The sequence below is a fragment of the Taudactylus pleione genome, unplaced genomic scaffold (assembly GCF_031769625.1).
Source record: "Taudactylus pleione unplaced genomic scaffold, aTauple2 ptg000026l, whole genome shotgun sequence".
Lineage (NCBI taxonomy): Eukaryota > Metazoa > Chordata > Amphibia > Anura > Myobatrachidae > Taudactylus > Taudactylus pleione.
In genome coordinates this window covers 10,667,447-10,685,932 of record NW_028284428.1, presented here as the reverse complement: position 1 = coordinate 10,685,932, position 18,486 = coordinate 10,667,447, and the positions used below count along the sequence as shown (strand labels likewise).

The window sequence follows — 18,486 nt, the reverse complement described above, 5'->3', positions numbered from 1 at the left end:
GGTAGGGTATGGTCAGCCACAAGTGCTGCGTATGGGTCCGATGTTACTCGATGTTACCGTTTGTTTCATACACTTCCTGGAGATGATGTATGTTAATAAGGGAAAGCAGGAATCTTGTGTCAGGCTGGTGGGCGTCTAAATACATACCGTGATCGCACGGCAAGACATAGTGGGCGTGCTAATGTCTTGCTAGCAATTGCGGGATTTGCATACTTTGGCTGCTGACGGCTGTGTGTGAACGCTTCCTAGCGAACGGGTTTGAATCAGGCCCTAATAGCAGCTCTAAACACATATGTATGTCAGTTTAGTGGGTGATGGCAGCATAGGGTAATCATTGAAGTCTAGTCTGAATTACGTCGGTAGCATGGGGTAATTGTATTGGCATAATTTATTATTTTGCTATACACTTCTTTGGACAGAAATGGTCCTTTAAAATGTTGAGAGGAATAATTTAATCCCTTCAATAAATGTACAGTGACCACCTCTGCCAGCAAGTAAATGATTATTTTTTTAGTAAGAAAATAAGTTCTGCGCTACTGAATAAAGTATAATAGTGAGCAGCTCATTCAATTAACATCTCTGGAATAAAAACCTGTAAAATAAGCGCTTGAAAATGTACGTGTATAAATGATGTGTTGGCGCAATACCTGTAAAAAAGAAGATTAAATTATTTTAAATGTTTAAGCCTGTCTTAGACATGTGGACAGTCCATAAAAAAGCTAAGGGGTCTATTTACTAAGCAGTGTTAGGAGACAAGATAAGATAAGGTTCCAGCCAATCAGCTCCCAACTGTAATTTTTCAAACACATCCTGTGAGATGACAGTTGGGAGCTGATTGGCTGGTGCCTTATCAGTTTTCACTCTGTCTCCTAACACTACTTAGTAAATAGACCCCTAATTATTTTTGGGTTCCCAGCTATGCCAGTTGAATATATAGTTAGGTTTGGCTGCAGGTTGGTGTAACGGACGCCCTGTCTCTGGCTACCTTTCTCTTGCGTCGTGTTCGCTGCCGCTGGCTGGTCCCCTTGTACTGCTTGAGAGATCCGTCTGTGTGTACACTCCCTACTCGGGTGCGGCGGATGGAATTTGCCGCGATGGTGTAATTTCGCTTGTTGGTGTTTAGTGCACTGAAAACACGCTCCGTTTTCCTACACTATGGCGGTGCAGGCGTGCCGAGATAGACGCTCCGTCTTTCTGTGCCGCTGGTGATTAGTCGCACTGTGCAAGCGTTGTAACAGAATTTCTGTGTATGGTGTCCCAAAGATACTGTAACTTGCTTCCTATGCGTTTCAGGCTAGTTGCCCTTTCTCAAGGATGATTATTTTATTAGTTACTGTACAATGTATGACAGTAGGGTAATTAAATGCAATACATGATTTCACTGTCATGTGTTCTCCAGTAACTAATGCACAGTGCTGCTAATCCTCACCCATGCTGTACTGACATCAGCTTAGTACTCATCACCTCTCCCTGGCTTGTACTGTACCACTCCACTACCCACATTATTAGTATCCTATTATCAGTGACTTGCACAGATCAAAGGGAAACTGATTGATTAAATCCACTAGCGATCGTGTCTGACACGGTAATTCTGTTTGGAAAATCCACTATAGATAGTGTCCATAACCCTGAGCAATTTGTCCTGGAGAGAAGTGTACAACTATCGCAATATATACTTGGCTTGCGATCTCAGCCAATGGGCCGTATTCAATTAGAAGCAATAAGCCAAGATCCGCGAAAAAGTATTGCCGATTGCGACTTTTCGCCAGGCCGAAAATTATCTCCGTATTCAATTCCATCCGCTTTTCGTGTACGCGGAAAATCACTGCAATGTAATAGGCAAAAAAGATTTGCCTCTGAATAGCAGGAGAAAAGAAGTGCAACATTATTATTTTGGGGTGCAAAGGTGGGGAAACCACTCAGACCCCTTGGGACAGCCCCCAAAAGGATAACTGTCAAAAAATTACTAAAAAAAAAGTGAGGAATACCCCAAAAAAGTACTTTGAATTTGGAGGTGAAGAAGTACAAAGTTGGGGTACAAACATAAAAAATAGCGAAATAGACTTGTTGGGGGTCTGCAAGTATAGGAGAGGTATTTTTTTGGTTGCAGGTGCTTGCTTAAGGTGCGTTTTTTACAACTACTTTAGCGACTTTAAAAGATGCTAGCACCCATTTTCAGGTACCCCAAATTTGCCAGGACTACTAATTTTCTACCCAAAATACTGCTTTATGCCATTCTTCAAAGACGCTAATTAGAAGCAATTGTGCAAACTTAAGTACCCCAAACAGTTTTACTAGGGCTAATCGGGCACTACTACATTGATCCCCAATGTTTCTGCAGCTTTTTGGGGGGGTTCAGGCTGATTTCCTCGATTCTGACACCACTTTTCGCCTGTTCTGACTTCGTGTGTCTCCGTTTTCGCATCTATTGGAATTGAATAGGGCAAATCGCGGGTACGCGCACAATAAGTTTCCGTGGCTAAAATACTCAATGTAGACAAAGTGCCTTCATGTTGTCGCGTACACGAAACTAATTGAATAAGGGCCTATATATTGCGCTCTCTCTCTCTCCTTGCCGTTTCTCTTCTGAAAGATAATGATCAGGCATATGTACATGTTAAAATATTATAACTTTTTTTTATATTTTGACACTTGAGTTGGAGTCGGTACTTATCTACTAACTCCGATTCCACCCAAAATTGTCTGCGACTCCACAGCCCTGATACTTTGTCATGTGACTTTGGTTGCCATGGTGAAGGCAAGAAACTGAGCATAATGAAAAATAATTGATTTCTCACATAAGTCATTTATGCTAAACCTCTCATTTTTGCAGGGGGCTTTAAACTAATATGCAGAGAGCTTGACTAAATTAATGCATTGTTTTACCACCAGATGGTGCTGCAGTTTGTCTAAAAAGTATGTTTTAAAGGGCCGGATCTCAGTTGGGAGCAAAGCAAAATAAAAAGCAAGTAACTTTGCTCCTGGATAAACCATGTTGCAATGCAAATACATTTTTTTTTTTTAGTTCATTCTTGCGCATGCAGTGTAAATACGGACTACTTTTGCATGAAGCTCACAAATTCTGGACAGCTTAGTTCTTAAACTACAGCCTGGATATGAGTTTGGGCATGCCCCATCCCAAATCTCGGCACATTTACAATTCCCCCCCCCCCCACCCCCCCCAACAGAGTCAGCCCCTAAGTGAGCAGTGCATTCTAATGTGTAATGGTTTATCTTCACACTCACTCCTATAATTCTCTTGGTACTTTTTATTTCTAACGGGTCTATGTACTAATAGTCACGTATTCTGACGCAATTATTATGTACCTAACTGGTTGGGGATATTTTAATTTTCAATAAAAAAAAAAATTGCGGCTATGTACTACAGGGAACTCGCAGGGACAGCGGATGTGTGCAGCATCAGCTTCCGGGGTGGGCTGGGGACTGCGGGGGAGAGATCAAAAGATCTCCCTCCTGCACCTGAAGGCCCCATAGGTTTGCAGTAGTTTACACCTAAAGATATGTAAACTTTTTAATTCTTGGAGTTTAGTACATAGGAGTCAGATCATAGTCCCCATTGACAATAATTGGGACTGCGATCTGAAGTGCTATTTAGCACTTTGCCGGAGATTTTTGTGAAATCTCCTGCATTGTGCTGTTAGTACATAGCACAAATACATAAAATTATTCAGAAACTGCAGTTTTTGCATCATTTTATGTAAAATCAGCTTGATACATAGGCCCCTAAATCATTTAGATAAAATATATTTATATACTTATTACTTTATTTACCCCAGGTCCCACTTGGAGCAGGCATTGCATTGGCGTGTAAGTATTTTGGAAACAATGAGATATGTCTTGCCTTATATGGTGATGGTGCTGCCAATCAGGTAAGACTCTAATGTACCTATTGTATGAAAAATATCATATATGATATATTGTTCAATACGTTTTATTATATTTTATACTGTTTACTTTACTATATATGTTATGTTAGTACAGGTTGAGTCTCCCATATCCAAATATTCCGAAATACGGAATATTCCGAAATACAGAATAATTTTGTCATGACTGAGATAATGAAACCTTTGATTTTTGATGGTTCAATGTACACAAACTTTGTCTAAGGCACAAATTATTAAAAATATGGTATAAAATTACCTTCAGGCTGCGTGTATAGGGTGTAAATTCAACATAATTTTTTTTCATGTATGTACACAAACTTTGCCTGAGTCACAAAATTATTGAAAATATTGTATAAAATGAGTTGCAGGCTATGTGTATAAGGTGTATATAACATATAAATGTATTCTGTGTGTATATTGGGGTCCCATTCCCAAGATATTTCATTATGATATGCAATTATTCCAAAATACAGAATATTCCGTTATCCAAAATACCCCTGGTCCCAAGCATTTTGGATATTGGAGACTCAACCTGTACTACTGTACTGATGCACTGTACTGTACATTATTATGCTGCAATGGTCCCAGGTTGCTGTTTTGAGAGATAATTCAATTGGATTACAGCAATTCTGCGTTCATTATTTTTTAATTGTATAAAAAAATTTACTTAAGTGGATACATTGATACTATAAACCCTTTGAAGACCAGGGGATGTTTTCTCATTTACACTTATTTTCCTAAAAAGTGTCTATTTGGTTTTCACTTGAATTTTGTGATATTAATTAAACTTTAAAGCTGGAAAAAGGTCTGATGTAATTTATCCTGATTTCAGGCTTTGTATCGCAAAAACCTTATAAATCAATAGACTATTTGTGCTGCTGAACATTGCTGCTAAGTGACTCGGCCTATTGTGTTCATTGTATGTCTCTATTGGTAACTACAATAACATTCCTGTTAGATCTAATGTGAGCATGAATCTGCTGATTTGGCTCACTCATGCAAGACCAAAGCTCAGCCATGTAGGACGACATCTGAGGTAACATCCCATGGGAGGATTACCTCAGCATCTCATAGCCACAGAGAAGAAAACCGGTGCTTCTGCTTTTATTGTACAAATTATGTTCACATTTCCATGTTATTTGTACAAATTATACTGCCGGTAACTGACCAATCTGAGAGGAGCAGTACCCGCTCCCTGCCATCTCTATAATACTGTAGGAGTTATCTCATATGATCCCATACCTTTCATCGGTTATTAAAGGCTGCATGCCCAGTTTGCTTTGTGTTTTTGACTCTGAGTCCTCTGGTTGTCCGTGAGGGTGAAACGTTATCAGACTGAGCGGCTGTTTGAAAACATTTTTTTTTGCGATATAAGTGATCCCCAGCCTCTCTGCAAAAATCTTTACAGTTTATCTTTGCCATAATGTTGTAAATTGCTGTAAATCTTATGGTTTTACAGGGTCAGATTTTTGAGACGTACAACATGGCGGCACTTTGGAAACTGCCCTGTATCTTTATATGTGAGAACAACAGATACGGTATGGGTACCTCTGTGGAAAGGGCGGCTGCCAGTACTGACTACTATAAACGTGGTGACTACATCCCAGGCCTGAGGGTGAGTACCAGTATCCTAACTGTGACATGATGGGAAAATCTGCAGTTCTTTTGCCAGGCATGTCCAGGTTGTACAGAAATGTTTTGTGCTTAGCATTGTTGGTTGTGTCCATCTACAGTTCTACTTCATCTCAACTATTGTTTATTGGTTTTTTTAAAGACCAGGTGAATTTTTTTTTGCACTGTACTTTTTTTTCTGCCTCTTCATCGGTTTCTAGCTATCATTTAATAGAATGTACTTTATAAATAACCGCTAGAAGCAGGTGGGTTGCTACACGTAGCTTCTCAGTTTGCCCTCTTTATAGGGTTTAATACATCACTCCCTAATTCTCACAGATTTCTGTGTGGCCCCACACTGCCCCATATTGTGGAGGACAGGAGAACATGCTTAAATATTCTACAATTAGATGTTTAAAAAAGAAAAACTAGCCCAGCAATAATCCCTTACTTATGTAAGCTTTCATCATTTGTCATGGCAAATAACAGCTTCCTTATACAGATGTGTCCTCATACATCTAGCCTCCTTACATGTTAAACAGCCCTTCTAATCGCGCCATGTCGTGGCATGACTCGGTAGCGCCGAGCATCTTTTTGTGCGTCTTATTTGCACAACTATGCAACTAGATAGAAAAAGCCGCTTCTGCTGATTAAATTGATATACAGCATGCCTATGTTCTGTGTGTGTCTGTGGGTGTATCTGCATGCAAAATGCTATGTTACAGTGTCAGCGGCTGTAACACTAACGTAGCATTTCACATGCAGATACACCCGCAGACACACACAGAGAATATATCTGCATGAGAAATGCTACGTTAGTGACACTAATGTAGCATTTCACAGGCAGATACACCCGCAGTCGCACAGAGATCATAGGCATGCTGCATATCATTTTAATCAGCAGAAGCTGTGTGAATAAGACACATTTCAAGGTAAAAAGTCGCACGAAAGACGCTCGGCGCTACCGAGGCCCACGGAGCTCCCGCATTATGTGTGGCGCAACTTGTAGCGCATGGAGGATAGATTTTTGTGGACACATCTGTAGGTGGGTTTTAACATTAGCCAATGCATCAGATTACAGTTTTAGCCACATATGGCTGTGATATACCCAGCCTGCGTTTCTGCCTATTCAGAATATTTACTGCTGCAGTGCATAACTTGGCACCCCATTACTCTCCCTTATGTCTTGTCTCAGGTTGATGGCATGGACGTTTTGTGTGTCAGAGAGGCTACCAAGTTTGCAGCTGACCACTGCCGATCTGGCAAGGTAACCTTAGGCGTTAAGTTTCTCTCACACTTCATCTTATTTTACATTTTTTGTCCTGTTTATTTCTCGCATTATGTAAAACAACCACTTTATTTTTCAGGGTCCTATTTTGATGGAACTTCAGACCTACCGTTACCATGGACACAGTATGAGTGACCCTGGGGTCAGGCAAGTACTAACTCGCTGAAGGCTGTGACATCAGTAAGGTTACACGGGCACCTCATTACAATACAGCATTCCCAGGATTAGGATATTGAGAGTGTCTGTGTAATGATCATATTACAGTATAAAAGGGATTTTATGTGCATCTCATGATTTCCTTTTGTCATCCAGCTCAATGGAGATGCAGCACTGACGATATAGATCCTGCTACTTGAAAAGATACACTAGGGAAAAGCTGTCATTCCCCTCAGGGTAATAATCCCTGCTATGACACAAGTTAAACCAGTAGAGCAACAAAGCAGTTTAAAACACCACAAAGAACAAACAAAACTTGCAACTGTAGGGGAGGCATCTGTGCCCGCCACAGTGATTTAGACCAGCAAACATTTCACACAGTTACAATAGAAATTCTTTTTTTCTTGCTCGTTTCATCGGTGAGCAATCCTAACACCGTCCCATTGAGGTTTGAGGAAAAAAGAAAATTCCTTGAAGCATGTGACAGCCTCTAAAGTAGCAGCACCTTCAGGGCTTTACAGACTGCCACTGAGGCCTGATGATGGAATGCCCATTAAGTGCTAACAGACCAGGTAGAGGGTGTTTTAGTGTGGAAGGATGGGGTCCTGTCCTTTTGGGGAATACAGCTTGGTGATGATCATGCAGAATCATTGTGCAGTTGTGCATTTTTGGTGCTGCAGATCCACTGTAAATGGCCTCCCCCGGGCTTCTAGCGAAGGGATGTGTGAAGACCCTTCTTGCCCCCTAAGCAGGCTTTTGGCGCCAGTGGTTTGGGCAGTGTCCCTGTCTCTTGAGACAAGCCTAAAGTCGACTTCTGCAATAGGACAAAGTAAAAAAAAAAAAAAAAAATCCTGGGCCATAGTGTTGCTAGTAACTGCCAAGAAGCCCATGGTTTATGCCGCATTGCTTTGGACTTTGTGGTTGTGAGAGGATGACAATATTTCTGTGTACTGCATCCTCCTGCATTCTCAAATCTGATTGATCACTTCCAACAGTAGAGACCACTGGTCTGAACCAATGTGTGTCATTTGTAGTAAGTTATCCTCCTTGGATGGCTGCTTAACAAGTAAGTTATCCAGGTTAGGGTGTCTTCGTGATTCCTCAGCCTGGAGTATTGTAATAACTTCTGCCTTGAACATCATGACTACACTTTGAAGTTCTTGATGGTCTGAACAGTAGGGAAATAAATTGGAAGTAGTGTACATTGACTGCCAAGGAGGATGGTATATGTAGAATGTAAATATACATATGTGATAACGGAAATTCTTTTGTCTACATGTGTGTAATGATGGCTGTCAATGACATGTTTCTTAGAGGCACATATGGCTCTTGATGATATTTAAGTTCAGCCTAGGACACATTCTTCTTGGGCACTATGAAAAATGTAAAGAGTAGCCTTCAAATCGGACTGGATTCTAGTCTTGAGAGAGCAGGAGAGAACTGTGTGAGACTACTCCTGGAAATGGTGGTGGAGACCCTCCTCTCTGTTTTACGGTTGTTCTGTTGTCTTGCCTTTCGGAAGAAGAGGATTTGTCATTGGACAATTTGGCATGCTTCTGTTTGCATTGGGACTTTCTCTTACTAGCCCCAAAGTAGGAGGGATGTTTATCTCCCTACTCGTTTGTTTCCGAAAAAGGAACGAGAAAGGGCGTACATGTAAGGGTGCTGACCCTGCTCGGTCCGTTTTGAAGGAAGACGTTGCTCTTTCACCATAGCCTAAGTGTTTGTCAAGCTGTCTTGCAGTGGGAATGCCAGCCAAGGAACCCTTAAGCGGAGGTCAGGAGACAATACTTAAGCAAGAGATACTTCAGAAGGGCTACTGAGGAAAGCGGCATAAGTTACCTGCCTCTAATGGTGCCTTCCACATGTACAGGGTCACTTCTGTAATCCGGCTATGTGAATGGACTGTGGGAGCACTCAATACGCTACTCTGATGAAGTTGATGTGCTCCTACATTGAGGCTTTGCTTGGCTAATGTTAGAGACAGGGGAGACCACAGTCAATCATATAGCATGAGCAGCATCCCCCTAAGCACAGACCAGTAACTTGGTGATGTATACCACTTATGTCTAGAGCTCTTGTACTTGGACCCATCCCATTGGTGAGCATTCCTACTGGGACAGTCTGGGATGTCTTTGGAATGAATGAGCTTGTGGATAAGTCCAGGGATCAGTGTGAAGAAAATCTTAATGAACAAATGTAAAGGATAGGCTTCCTAATCTGCCTGTTTCTAGCTTCTACAGACGATAAACTGAAACAAAGGTTGTGCCAGGGTTAATGGCTGGCGAGGTGTGAGACCACTCTGTGTTAGTGACTTATGGAGCTTTATCCTACTATTAAACTAATCTATATGCAGTACATTACTCCCATTTCACAGAGTTGCGTTACTTAGAAGCTGAATTCGCCTTATGTGTATATATGCAAATTTTCTGTATTTTTACTTTTTCTTGGCTATATATATATATATATATATATAATGTTTTATTTTATTTTATTTTTTCAATATCTGAACAGAGTATAAAACAATATCTGAAAAACCAAATAAGACTGGGCTGATATGATAATAAACTACTGGACCGTGAGATGGCAGAGAAACGAGAACAATCAGGGCTTCTTGATTATCAAAAATTCATTTTATATTAAATATATTCGATAAAATTTACCATATGTCACATTTAAAAGGTAACACAAATAATGACAGTTACTGCGGTTATATGAATAACTCAACATTAACAACTACTTCTCAATACCTTGTAAAAGCCTTCTTGAAGCAGAAATCGGTATTTCTCTAATAGACTTAGTATTAAATCCATAGGAATGGGTCCAGAGGTAGGAAGGATGGAAAATCCGTGTGGAATGGAATAAAAAAAATGTAACATATAGTTCCTATGTAACAGGAATAGCGAGCTGGCAAAGAGTCTTATCCCAAGTCTTACATAATTACCACACCGAGTCCGTCTGTCTTATCCGGAATAGTGTAAGCCGTGTCCTTAATCGGGGTGCGCTGCACCAGCAGTTTCTCAGTCTCCCATTCCTGGACAGCTGATAGAGCCGCGTTTGTAACTCCGGAGTCAAATGACAGCCCAGCGGGATTAAGGTAATAGCTTGCCGTATCACCTCCGTATAGAGCCAAAAGTACTATAGTGCACTTGACACACCTTTTAGGTGCTACTATTTGGGGGTCACTGACGCGTTTCCCCTCTTAAGATAGGGGCTTTTTCAAAGAGTGCCAAGTATAAAACAATATACACAATTATGACATGTTTCTGACCACATGAAAACAAGTGATGCTTTATCTTCATTTCCAGTTACCGAACAAGGGAAGAAATTCAGGAGGTGAGGAGTAAAAGTGATCCGATCACTCTGCTCAAGGACAGGATGCTGAACAACAACCTGTCCAGTGTGGAGGAACTGAAGGTACGATATATTCTTCTGTATTACTTTCCTGCATTCAGTGTAAAACCGGCTATACCTCCCACTGAACTGACAATCTACCAGCACCGTCCTAATCATGCCGTGTGTTACTACTTCCATTATTAAATCTGTTTGTTAAATTAGAAACTGAAAATTTTCTGAGGTTATTCATTGAGATGTCCACCCAGAGAGGCATTTTAATAGTAATCGCCCTTTTCCAAGGTGTCCGAGCACCAGACATTTTTCTGACACATTGAAGCTTGTAGCCTGTCAGAGAGCCCCGATTGGGACATTATGGCTATATAATTCAATTGTAAAACAGGCGAAAACGCATATTGGCGATTGCAGTGAATAGCGGAACTGGCGAAAAGGTCAGTTTTTTGGGGGGGAATCAGTCTGTACCCCAATAAAGCCTAACTCACCCAGGGAATCAATATAGAAGTGTATTATTAGCCATAATATAAGTAATTAGGGTACTTAAATTGAGTCAGAGGGCTGTTATATGCATATATGTGGAAAAATTATGGAAAGCAATTTTTTGGGGGGGGAATGATTGCTGTAGTTAATTTGGGGGTGCATTAAAATGGGTGCCAGAATGTGCATCCGCCTTCCATGACCGCAGCCACAGAGTGCGACGTGGCCGAAGCTCTAGAAGCTAGGAGACTGGCATCCAAGGGCGCTTCTCCAATATTTGAAGCTGCATCCATTATGTGAGCTACATAAGACATCTGATCCCGAGAGGTGTCTGAGGGAAAAGATTCTTCAAGGCGTCTGCCCAGCTCTCAATAGCTTTAGCCACCCATGCAATAGCCCTATCCATAGGGTCTTTTAATGAGGAGACTGTAGGGACAGGTAATTTAGCGCTGTTAATGAAACGTGTAACATGGGAATCCACTGCTGGGGGAGTCTCCTATCTTGCACAATGAGCTGCAGGAAAAGGATAACAAGAGGTCAGGTGTTTTTGGGGCTGGAACCTCTTGCCAAGCCTCTGCCATGTGCTCAACTAGTTGATCCAAGAGGGTAAACTCTGCTGAAGCCACTTTTTGCCATTTAAAAGTGGGTGCTTTTGATTTGGGGGCGGGCTCATCATCTTCTATTTGTAAGATAGATCTACTTGCTCGCACCCAAGCAGGTATATTAATTGTAGACTGAATCTCTGCTTCTTCCCCCGAAGGGGGCTCCGTATTAGAGAGATCAGCATCTTCTGTCTCCTCAGAATCTGAGAGCTGCGTTGGCTGTGAAGATAACACAGGACGCTTAGTAGTCTTACTGGGTAGGGGCTTCTCACCTTGCAACATATTTTGAAAGGCTGTAGAGTAAGCCGCCAGACTTTGTACTGAGTTAGAGAGTAGGTCTACCCATGGAGGGGGCACAGGAGGTACCTGTATTGCTTGTACCTGTTGTGGCAACCCCATAGAGGGAATCACAGCCGGGTCTGCTAGGCGGTCCGCAATAGTGGGCAGCACCTGAGAAAAGGAAACCCCGGGTCTGGGAGGTCTGATGGGCCTGGTGGGGTATTACACTTAGCACATAGCCCATTCTGTATTAAATTCTCCTCATTTAAGCTTGCATCACATAATTTGCATGAGAGCAGTATGGGTGCAGCTGCTTGCTTGCTACTCTTGCCTTTGCTAGACATAACTGCAGAGTAGTATAGCACACAATATGGCACTGAGTAATATGCAACCACTAGGTATGCAATATACAAGTGGGAATGCAATATACTGATCCTGTCTTAGGCTTGGGCAAGCTGCAGGAGCGCACAACACAAAATATGGCACAGTGCAGTAACTAACTGTATGTGACAACCTTCACAAATAGAAAAAATGTGAGGCACAGAAAACCCTGAATACACCTGTACGTTAGGGCAAAGATGAGAAAAAAGGGAAAGATATATACTGACAGTACAGAGAGAATATACAGACAGACAGCGCTAGCATAAGTCACATACAATGCAGAAATACATATAACTGCAAAATGGCACTACAATCAACTACTCAGTCCTTAAAGGCTGGTAGGTTATTAGGTTATGTAGCACTATAGCCTATCTCCAGGGAGAAGTATGTAGGGGACCGGACCCTGTGTTTCCCTGAGAGAGCTGTGGCTGAGCCTGTGGAAGATGGCCGCCGGAGCCCTCTGAGGGGGCATGGTCGGAGGAGAGCAGCTCAGAGAACCTAGACCTCAGAGGAATGGCACCCTGAGCTGAGGGGCCGCTATAGTAGGGAAGGCTGACCTCCCCATGCTTACTGTTAACCATCGGGACGCTGGATTCCCGCTCCATATGTACCCTGGTGGTCAGTGGATCACATGGTCGAAGCCAGTGTTCACCCTCAGCACCTTTGGTCTGTCCCCTGAGACCGGAGGTAAGACTGCACATCTGTGGGTGAATTAAGATTATATTTTTAATTTTTTTGCCTAATTAGTTATTAGGGGGTGTCCAATGGGTTCTGAACCAAGTCCCCACATTTGTATCCCAAAATATTGATTTTGCGCTTCTTTTCTCCTGCCTTTTGATGGAGAAACTTTTTTGCCCGTTTTTGCCTACGGAGTTTTTGCCTAGGCGAAAATGTCCTGGAATTGAATAGGGCGATACTTTGGAAACAGGTAAAAACTTTTTGCCCATCGCGGTTTTTCGCCTCTAATTGAATATGGATCTTAAGCCTAAAGCCTGGGTTTTTCGCGTGAACGTGCATCAACCCTGGTCTGGTGTAGGTCTGAAAGGAGCAACCCGGGTTGACAGTCCCGGGTCTGCAACCCTGCTCACTAGCAGGTTTTACCTTTGTCGAAGACCCGGCTCAAGTGTGAAAGGTGCGACCCTGGTCTTGATAAAACAAACTGGCTGGGCATAGTGGCACTTGGAGATGAGAATCTCCAAGCGCCCACTGAATGCTGAAAGACCCGGGTCCCTGCAAGAACCAGGTCAGGTGTGAAGGGTGATGACCTAGGAATAACCTGGTTTGTCCCCCTTAGTGTGAAAGGGGTACCTGAGCTTGGTGTCCCGGGTCTGAGCTGGGTAGAAGCTGGCATTTTAAGTCTGAAAGTGGTATAAGACACCTCTAGAAACAGGTTATTCAAAAATGAAGAAAATGAAAATATTATTCCCAACTAACATTATGCTGGAATACATCCTAATGCCTGAAATGGGTCTTTGGTTTGAAAACGACAGGACAGTTGTCCTCTTGATACCACACTTCTGACAAATAGCCATTTGCTAATGGTTTGGCAGTTATTGCCAAGTTGTTAGTGACATCTGTAACCATGGAAACAGTTGGTGCATTCTAGTTTGTCTCCATGGTGACAGATGTTTCTGAGAAACCAGTTTATAAACTATATGTCAACAGTGTATGTCTGAGTCTTCAACTGCTGTTTTCAACCAAAATTACTATTTATTACTTTTGCATATTGTTACACTTATTGCATGCACAAATTGTACATAGTAGTAGGGCTGGTAGTTGTACAATTCTCAATTTCTATCACAGAACTATATCTGTCTTGACGCTCAGTTGCTTCTTGTCTTGAAGATCTGAACATCATATTAAATGTAGTTCTAAATAGCCACAGTGTCTGTGGTTGACTGTCCTTTCATGTAGAGGACATAAATTGTTTTTCAGATATTGGTGGTTAATGGAAGAAGAGCAAAATATATTTACTTTTTGTAGAGTGACCATTTCATACACACATTGCAGAAAAGATCAGCCATACAGTACTGTTATTATGTATGACTAGAGACCTGATAGAACTAAACCGTATTTGAAATGGTATGTGGCTAACACAGCTATTGTCTTGTAGGAAATTGATGTTGAGGTGCGAAAGGAAATTGAGGAAGCTGCTCAGTTTGCCACCACTGACCCAGAGCCACCCCTGGAGGAGCTGGGACATCACATTTATAGCAACGAACCACCCTTTGAAGTGCGAGGTGCAAACCCATGGATCAAGTACAAGTCTGTCAGCTAGGCCTCGCCCCTCATCATCCAATTATCCATGTCTTCATTAGTCTGTTACTCTATGGGAACTGTTTATAATTCATTTAAAACTTTCTAGCTCTAATGGGGGTAAGAACCAGATGTCTGTTTCAGACATTTTTAATTTGCACCTTTGGGACTCTCTATGTGGTTGGAAAGATTTAAAGTCTGACAATTGCCTTAGATTCTACTGGTGAGACATAACACATGGTTACTGTGTCATACACCCTATTACTTTCCTCACCTGTTTATTTATACAATTCTTCTGTTTTCAAAAGAATGCAGAAAGCCAATCATTAAAATTTGGCCTTGATATGTTTCCATTCTTGTTTATCTTATTTCGGTTAATGCCATTTCAGTTAATGATGATGGTTGTGAGGTGCCGGTGTTCCAACCGCTTCTCCAGCACCGCGTGGAGATCAACATCAAAGATTTTCTTCATTGCACCTCTTAAGGCGCACATCCACTACCCGATTTAAACAGAGCGATTGAACAATAACATCGTTATCGTTCAATAGCTCTTAATCTGGCATGCAAATTTCGGAAACAACCAGCGATGCGCGCTCCCGCTGGTCGTTTCTGACCTCAATCATCGCCCAGACATGCCGGTCAATCTGCCGATAACGACAGATTGACCATGTTTGGTGATGATGGAGGGTACCTGCACTGAACGACTGATCGCACAGTGTAGACATTGCAGGGCATGGGGAACGACGGTACAATTACAATGTCTTAATCGTACTGTCTTTCCCTAGTCTGCATGTGTATGTGTACCTTTAGAGATGCTGCTGTACTGTAATTCCTAGGGATGAGCACATCTGATCATCATGACCGCTTATCCCCAGGAATTAAATGTGGGCCTTAGAAACCTGTAGCATTATCTATGATCTTTATTCTTGAACGTGTTTTTAAGATACATATAGTATATGAAGATCCGTTGTATTAAATGCCTGATTATGTCTCCCAACTGCATCTGGTTGTCTTATTTATATTCTAAAATGGAATAATAATTTTTGGCCTCTCCACTTCGCCGTTATTTCTGGACACAAACGAATTGTGGCGCCACTGGTATACCTGCCGCTGCTTCTGAATCGGAGCTCCATGAGTTATTTATTCTGCCTCCTGAACTTCCAGCTGGAATACATCACATTACTACTTGACAGGTCACTTAAACCCCTTTTACACCAGATCAAAAACCTGGTTTATTGCTGGGTCTACCTGGGTCGCAGCTCAGTGTAAAAGGGTCCCTGAAAAATAACCCAGGTCAAGTGATCCCAACCCAGGTAGCTACCAGGGTTGGACCCAGGATGGACCTGGGTACTGGTGCAGTGTAAACGGTGCAACCCGGGTTATACAACCTGGGTCATGCCTAAAATGAGCTGATTGGTGGTTGTGGAGCAGTCACCTCCCACTTTTTATGACCTCACAAGTTTAGCAGGGCAGACCCAGGTTCAGTGTGAACGGGGCTGACCTGGGAACAACCCAGATTGATGGTGCTGTGTAAATGGTGTCTGTCCTTGGTTGGAACCACGTCTGAAAACCCAGGTCGGACCGGGTTTTTGGTGGAAAAGTGGTATTAGACAGCCCTGTAGGGGGTTTAGGGTTGGACAAAGTATCCAGTGGACCTCATTTGTACACCTCAAAAGAGTTTATTTGTCATTAAACCTATTTAGCTGGTTAATTGCAGCTTTCTAGCTTAAGATTACTTGATTTGTATGTGCCATCCTGCAACTGGAGGACTAAATTAATATAATAAATACTGTAAGTTGAAAAAATGTCTCTTTATAATATAAATATATATAAAATATATTTATAATTTATATATAATCTGATTGTTATTCAAAGGCTCAAATATACATGCATCTTCTTGGTGTCCTTGTGCTGGTTGATTCAGTCCTTTTTGTATTTAATATTCCGTGATCCTCAAAAAAAAATTTCATGTACAAATAAAAATAGAAGTGAACTAATAAACTTTATGAAATATTTGGAGAAAAAAGAGAAATGTTCTCCCTGTGTCAGTGAAAAAAAAAAGTGCCATGCTATCACACTCCACCACCGCAAACTACATGATGGAAATGAGAACAAGAAATGAAACTGCACATATACAATGTAAGATTACATTTCTGTACATGAGACATAACTGACTCCTCAGGATATTAATATACCTAACATTCCTCAGAAATAATAAGAAACATTTATGTACAGTACCCTTTATCCCTTTAGACTTTTGAAAAACTGATGTGGCGTCCTTTATCCGTTTATATACTTTAACACACATGAGAAATAGGATACACCATCTTGCACTCCATCACAAGTTATTGGTGAGCCAACTACCCATTCTGTACTGCAGGAGTAGGCAACCTGTGACATTCCAGCTGCTGCGAAACTATACATCCGAGCATGCTGGGAAGTGTAGTTTCACAGCAGATGGATAGCCACAGGTTGTCTACCCCAGCTATAGTGGATTCTCCACTGTAACAAGTTTGAATGTCATTGTCTTTACAATAATAAAAGTCCCACTTCAGAGGCCAAGCATTTATATTTTAAAATAACGTATTTAATGGTAATAGATTGTTATTGAATTAAAAAAAAGTTTTTACACTTCACACATCTGCACTAGGTTTATCACAGTTCATACTTCTGAGCTGAGTCTTGCTGCCTTTTAAAAAAAAAAAAAATTTGTCAGCCTCTTGTCTGAACTTAAACTGGACCAAATACAGTATGATAAGAGAATTCCTATTCTCTATGCTAAACATGCTGATGTGATTGTACAGTGCCCATCACATAAGACAATATAGAAATCTCTATATCTCCCATATGGCTCATGTCCTGGGCCCAGGAAGACAGTAGGCTGTAGATCAATGATTCCCAACCTCTGTCCTCAAGGCACACCAACAGTCCACAGTCCTGGCTTTAGTGATATCCATGCTTAAGCACAGATGGTTAAATTAAAATTACTGAGGTACTAATTAAGTCACCTCTGCTCAATTATGGCTATCCTTGAAACCTGGACTGTTAGTGTGCCTTGAGGACCGTGGTTGGGAACCCCTGCTGTAGATGGATGCAACAGTTGCGTAAGTGAGGAAGCTGGACAGAAGAGGGAGAGGTCAGGTTAGCAGGTAGAAAATAGTGCATGGGCAGACATATGTAGAAGAAGCAAAATGCCAGTAAAGCCTTGGGAGTACTAGATAACAAACTGTTATAACAGTACTGTTGAATAACAAAGAACAGACAGGAAACACTGTTAAGTACAGCATGAAGTATTGAAGCAAGGTGGCTTATAACACTTGGGTGACCGTTAAGACTAAAGACCATTATTAGTTTTAAGAAGGTTGGGGGACTGGAGCAAATATGTTCTCTGTAAATGCAGAGAGCATTCTAGTATGAGATACACAATACAGTGTATACAGATCAAAGTGTATTTCAGTGATTTAAAATGTTTTTTTTTCTTTCTCAAAATCATGATGCATACAGTAGGTGGGCACTGTAAATAGTGGTGCAAATGGCACTATATGATGGGATGAAGGGCTGCAGGAGGCCTACTGCTTGCTAAGTGCTAGTCATGGTCCTTGTTTTTTTATGTAGTCTAAATTACTGTAAGTGCTGGTCTTGTCTTAGGAACCTCAGCTCTGCTAGCGAAATGAATGCAGCAATAGATATTACTTACCAGCTAAGCATGGTTATCATGTAGACACAGTAGGCTCTGACACTCAGCCATTACAAATACACTAAGCAGACTTAGGGGCTCATGCTGTGTTGGGTGTGCACCTGTTACTTAGTGTAAAAAGGACAAATTTGTGCTGCGCATGCCCAAATGCTTTTGTTCCCTACTTTCATTCATACATGAGAAAGGAGTATACCTGCTGTATTTATAGGTTTTTTTTTTTTTTTAAATCAAACCTAATAGTAAATTTGTTTTTTCAAAACTGACTTAAACAAAATATGACCTGTTACTGTAACGTCCATCTGCTGTGAACTTGGCACATATTCTACTGTTGCAGAGATTCCTTCTGACTAAGCATGTGTAAAATCTCCTTAAATATGCAAAAATTGTAATTTCTGAAACAAAATCTGATTTTCCAGAACTAGGTAACCACAAAAGTATGTCATAATAGCAATGTTCTTTCTCTCCAATGTCGGCAGTTATGTA

The 18,486-nt window shown here is 41.4% G+C and overlaps 1 protein-coding gene across 2 annotated transcripts in view; it reads left to right on the top strand.

Annotated features, from left to right (window-relative positions):
* PDHA1 (pyruvate dehydrogenase E1 subunit alpha 1) overlaps nt 1-15,303 on the top strand; it is a 28,294-nt gene extending 12,991 nt beyond the window's left edge. For both annotated transcript variants that reach the window (XM_088451622.1, XM_088451623.1), the window contains 6 exons: nt 3,798-3,890; nt 5,365-5,520; nt 6,712-6,783; nt 6,884-6,951; nt 10,269-10,377; nt 14,164-15,303. In XM_088451622.1, coding sequence (XP_088307748.1) covers nt 3,798-3,890; nt 5,365-5,520; nt 6,712-6,783; nt 6,884-6,951; nt 10,269-10,377; nt 14,164-14,328 — 663 coding nt within the window. In that variant the 3' untranslated portion in view covers nt 14,329-15,303. The remainder of the gene's footprint in view (nt 1-3,797; nt 3,891-5,364; nt 5,521-6,711; nt 6,784-6,883; nt 6,952-10,268; nt 10,378-14,163) is intronic.
* The last annotated feature ends 3,183 nt before the right edge of the window (nt 15,304-18,486 follow it).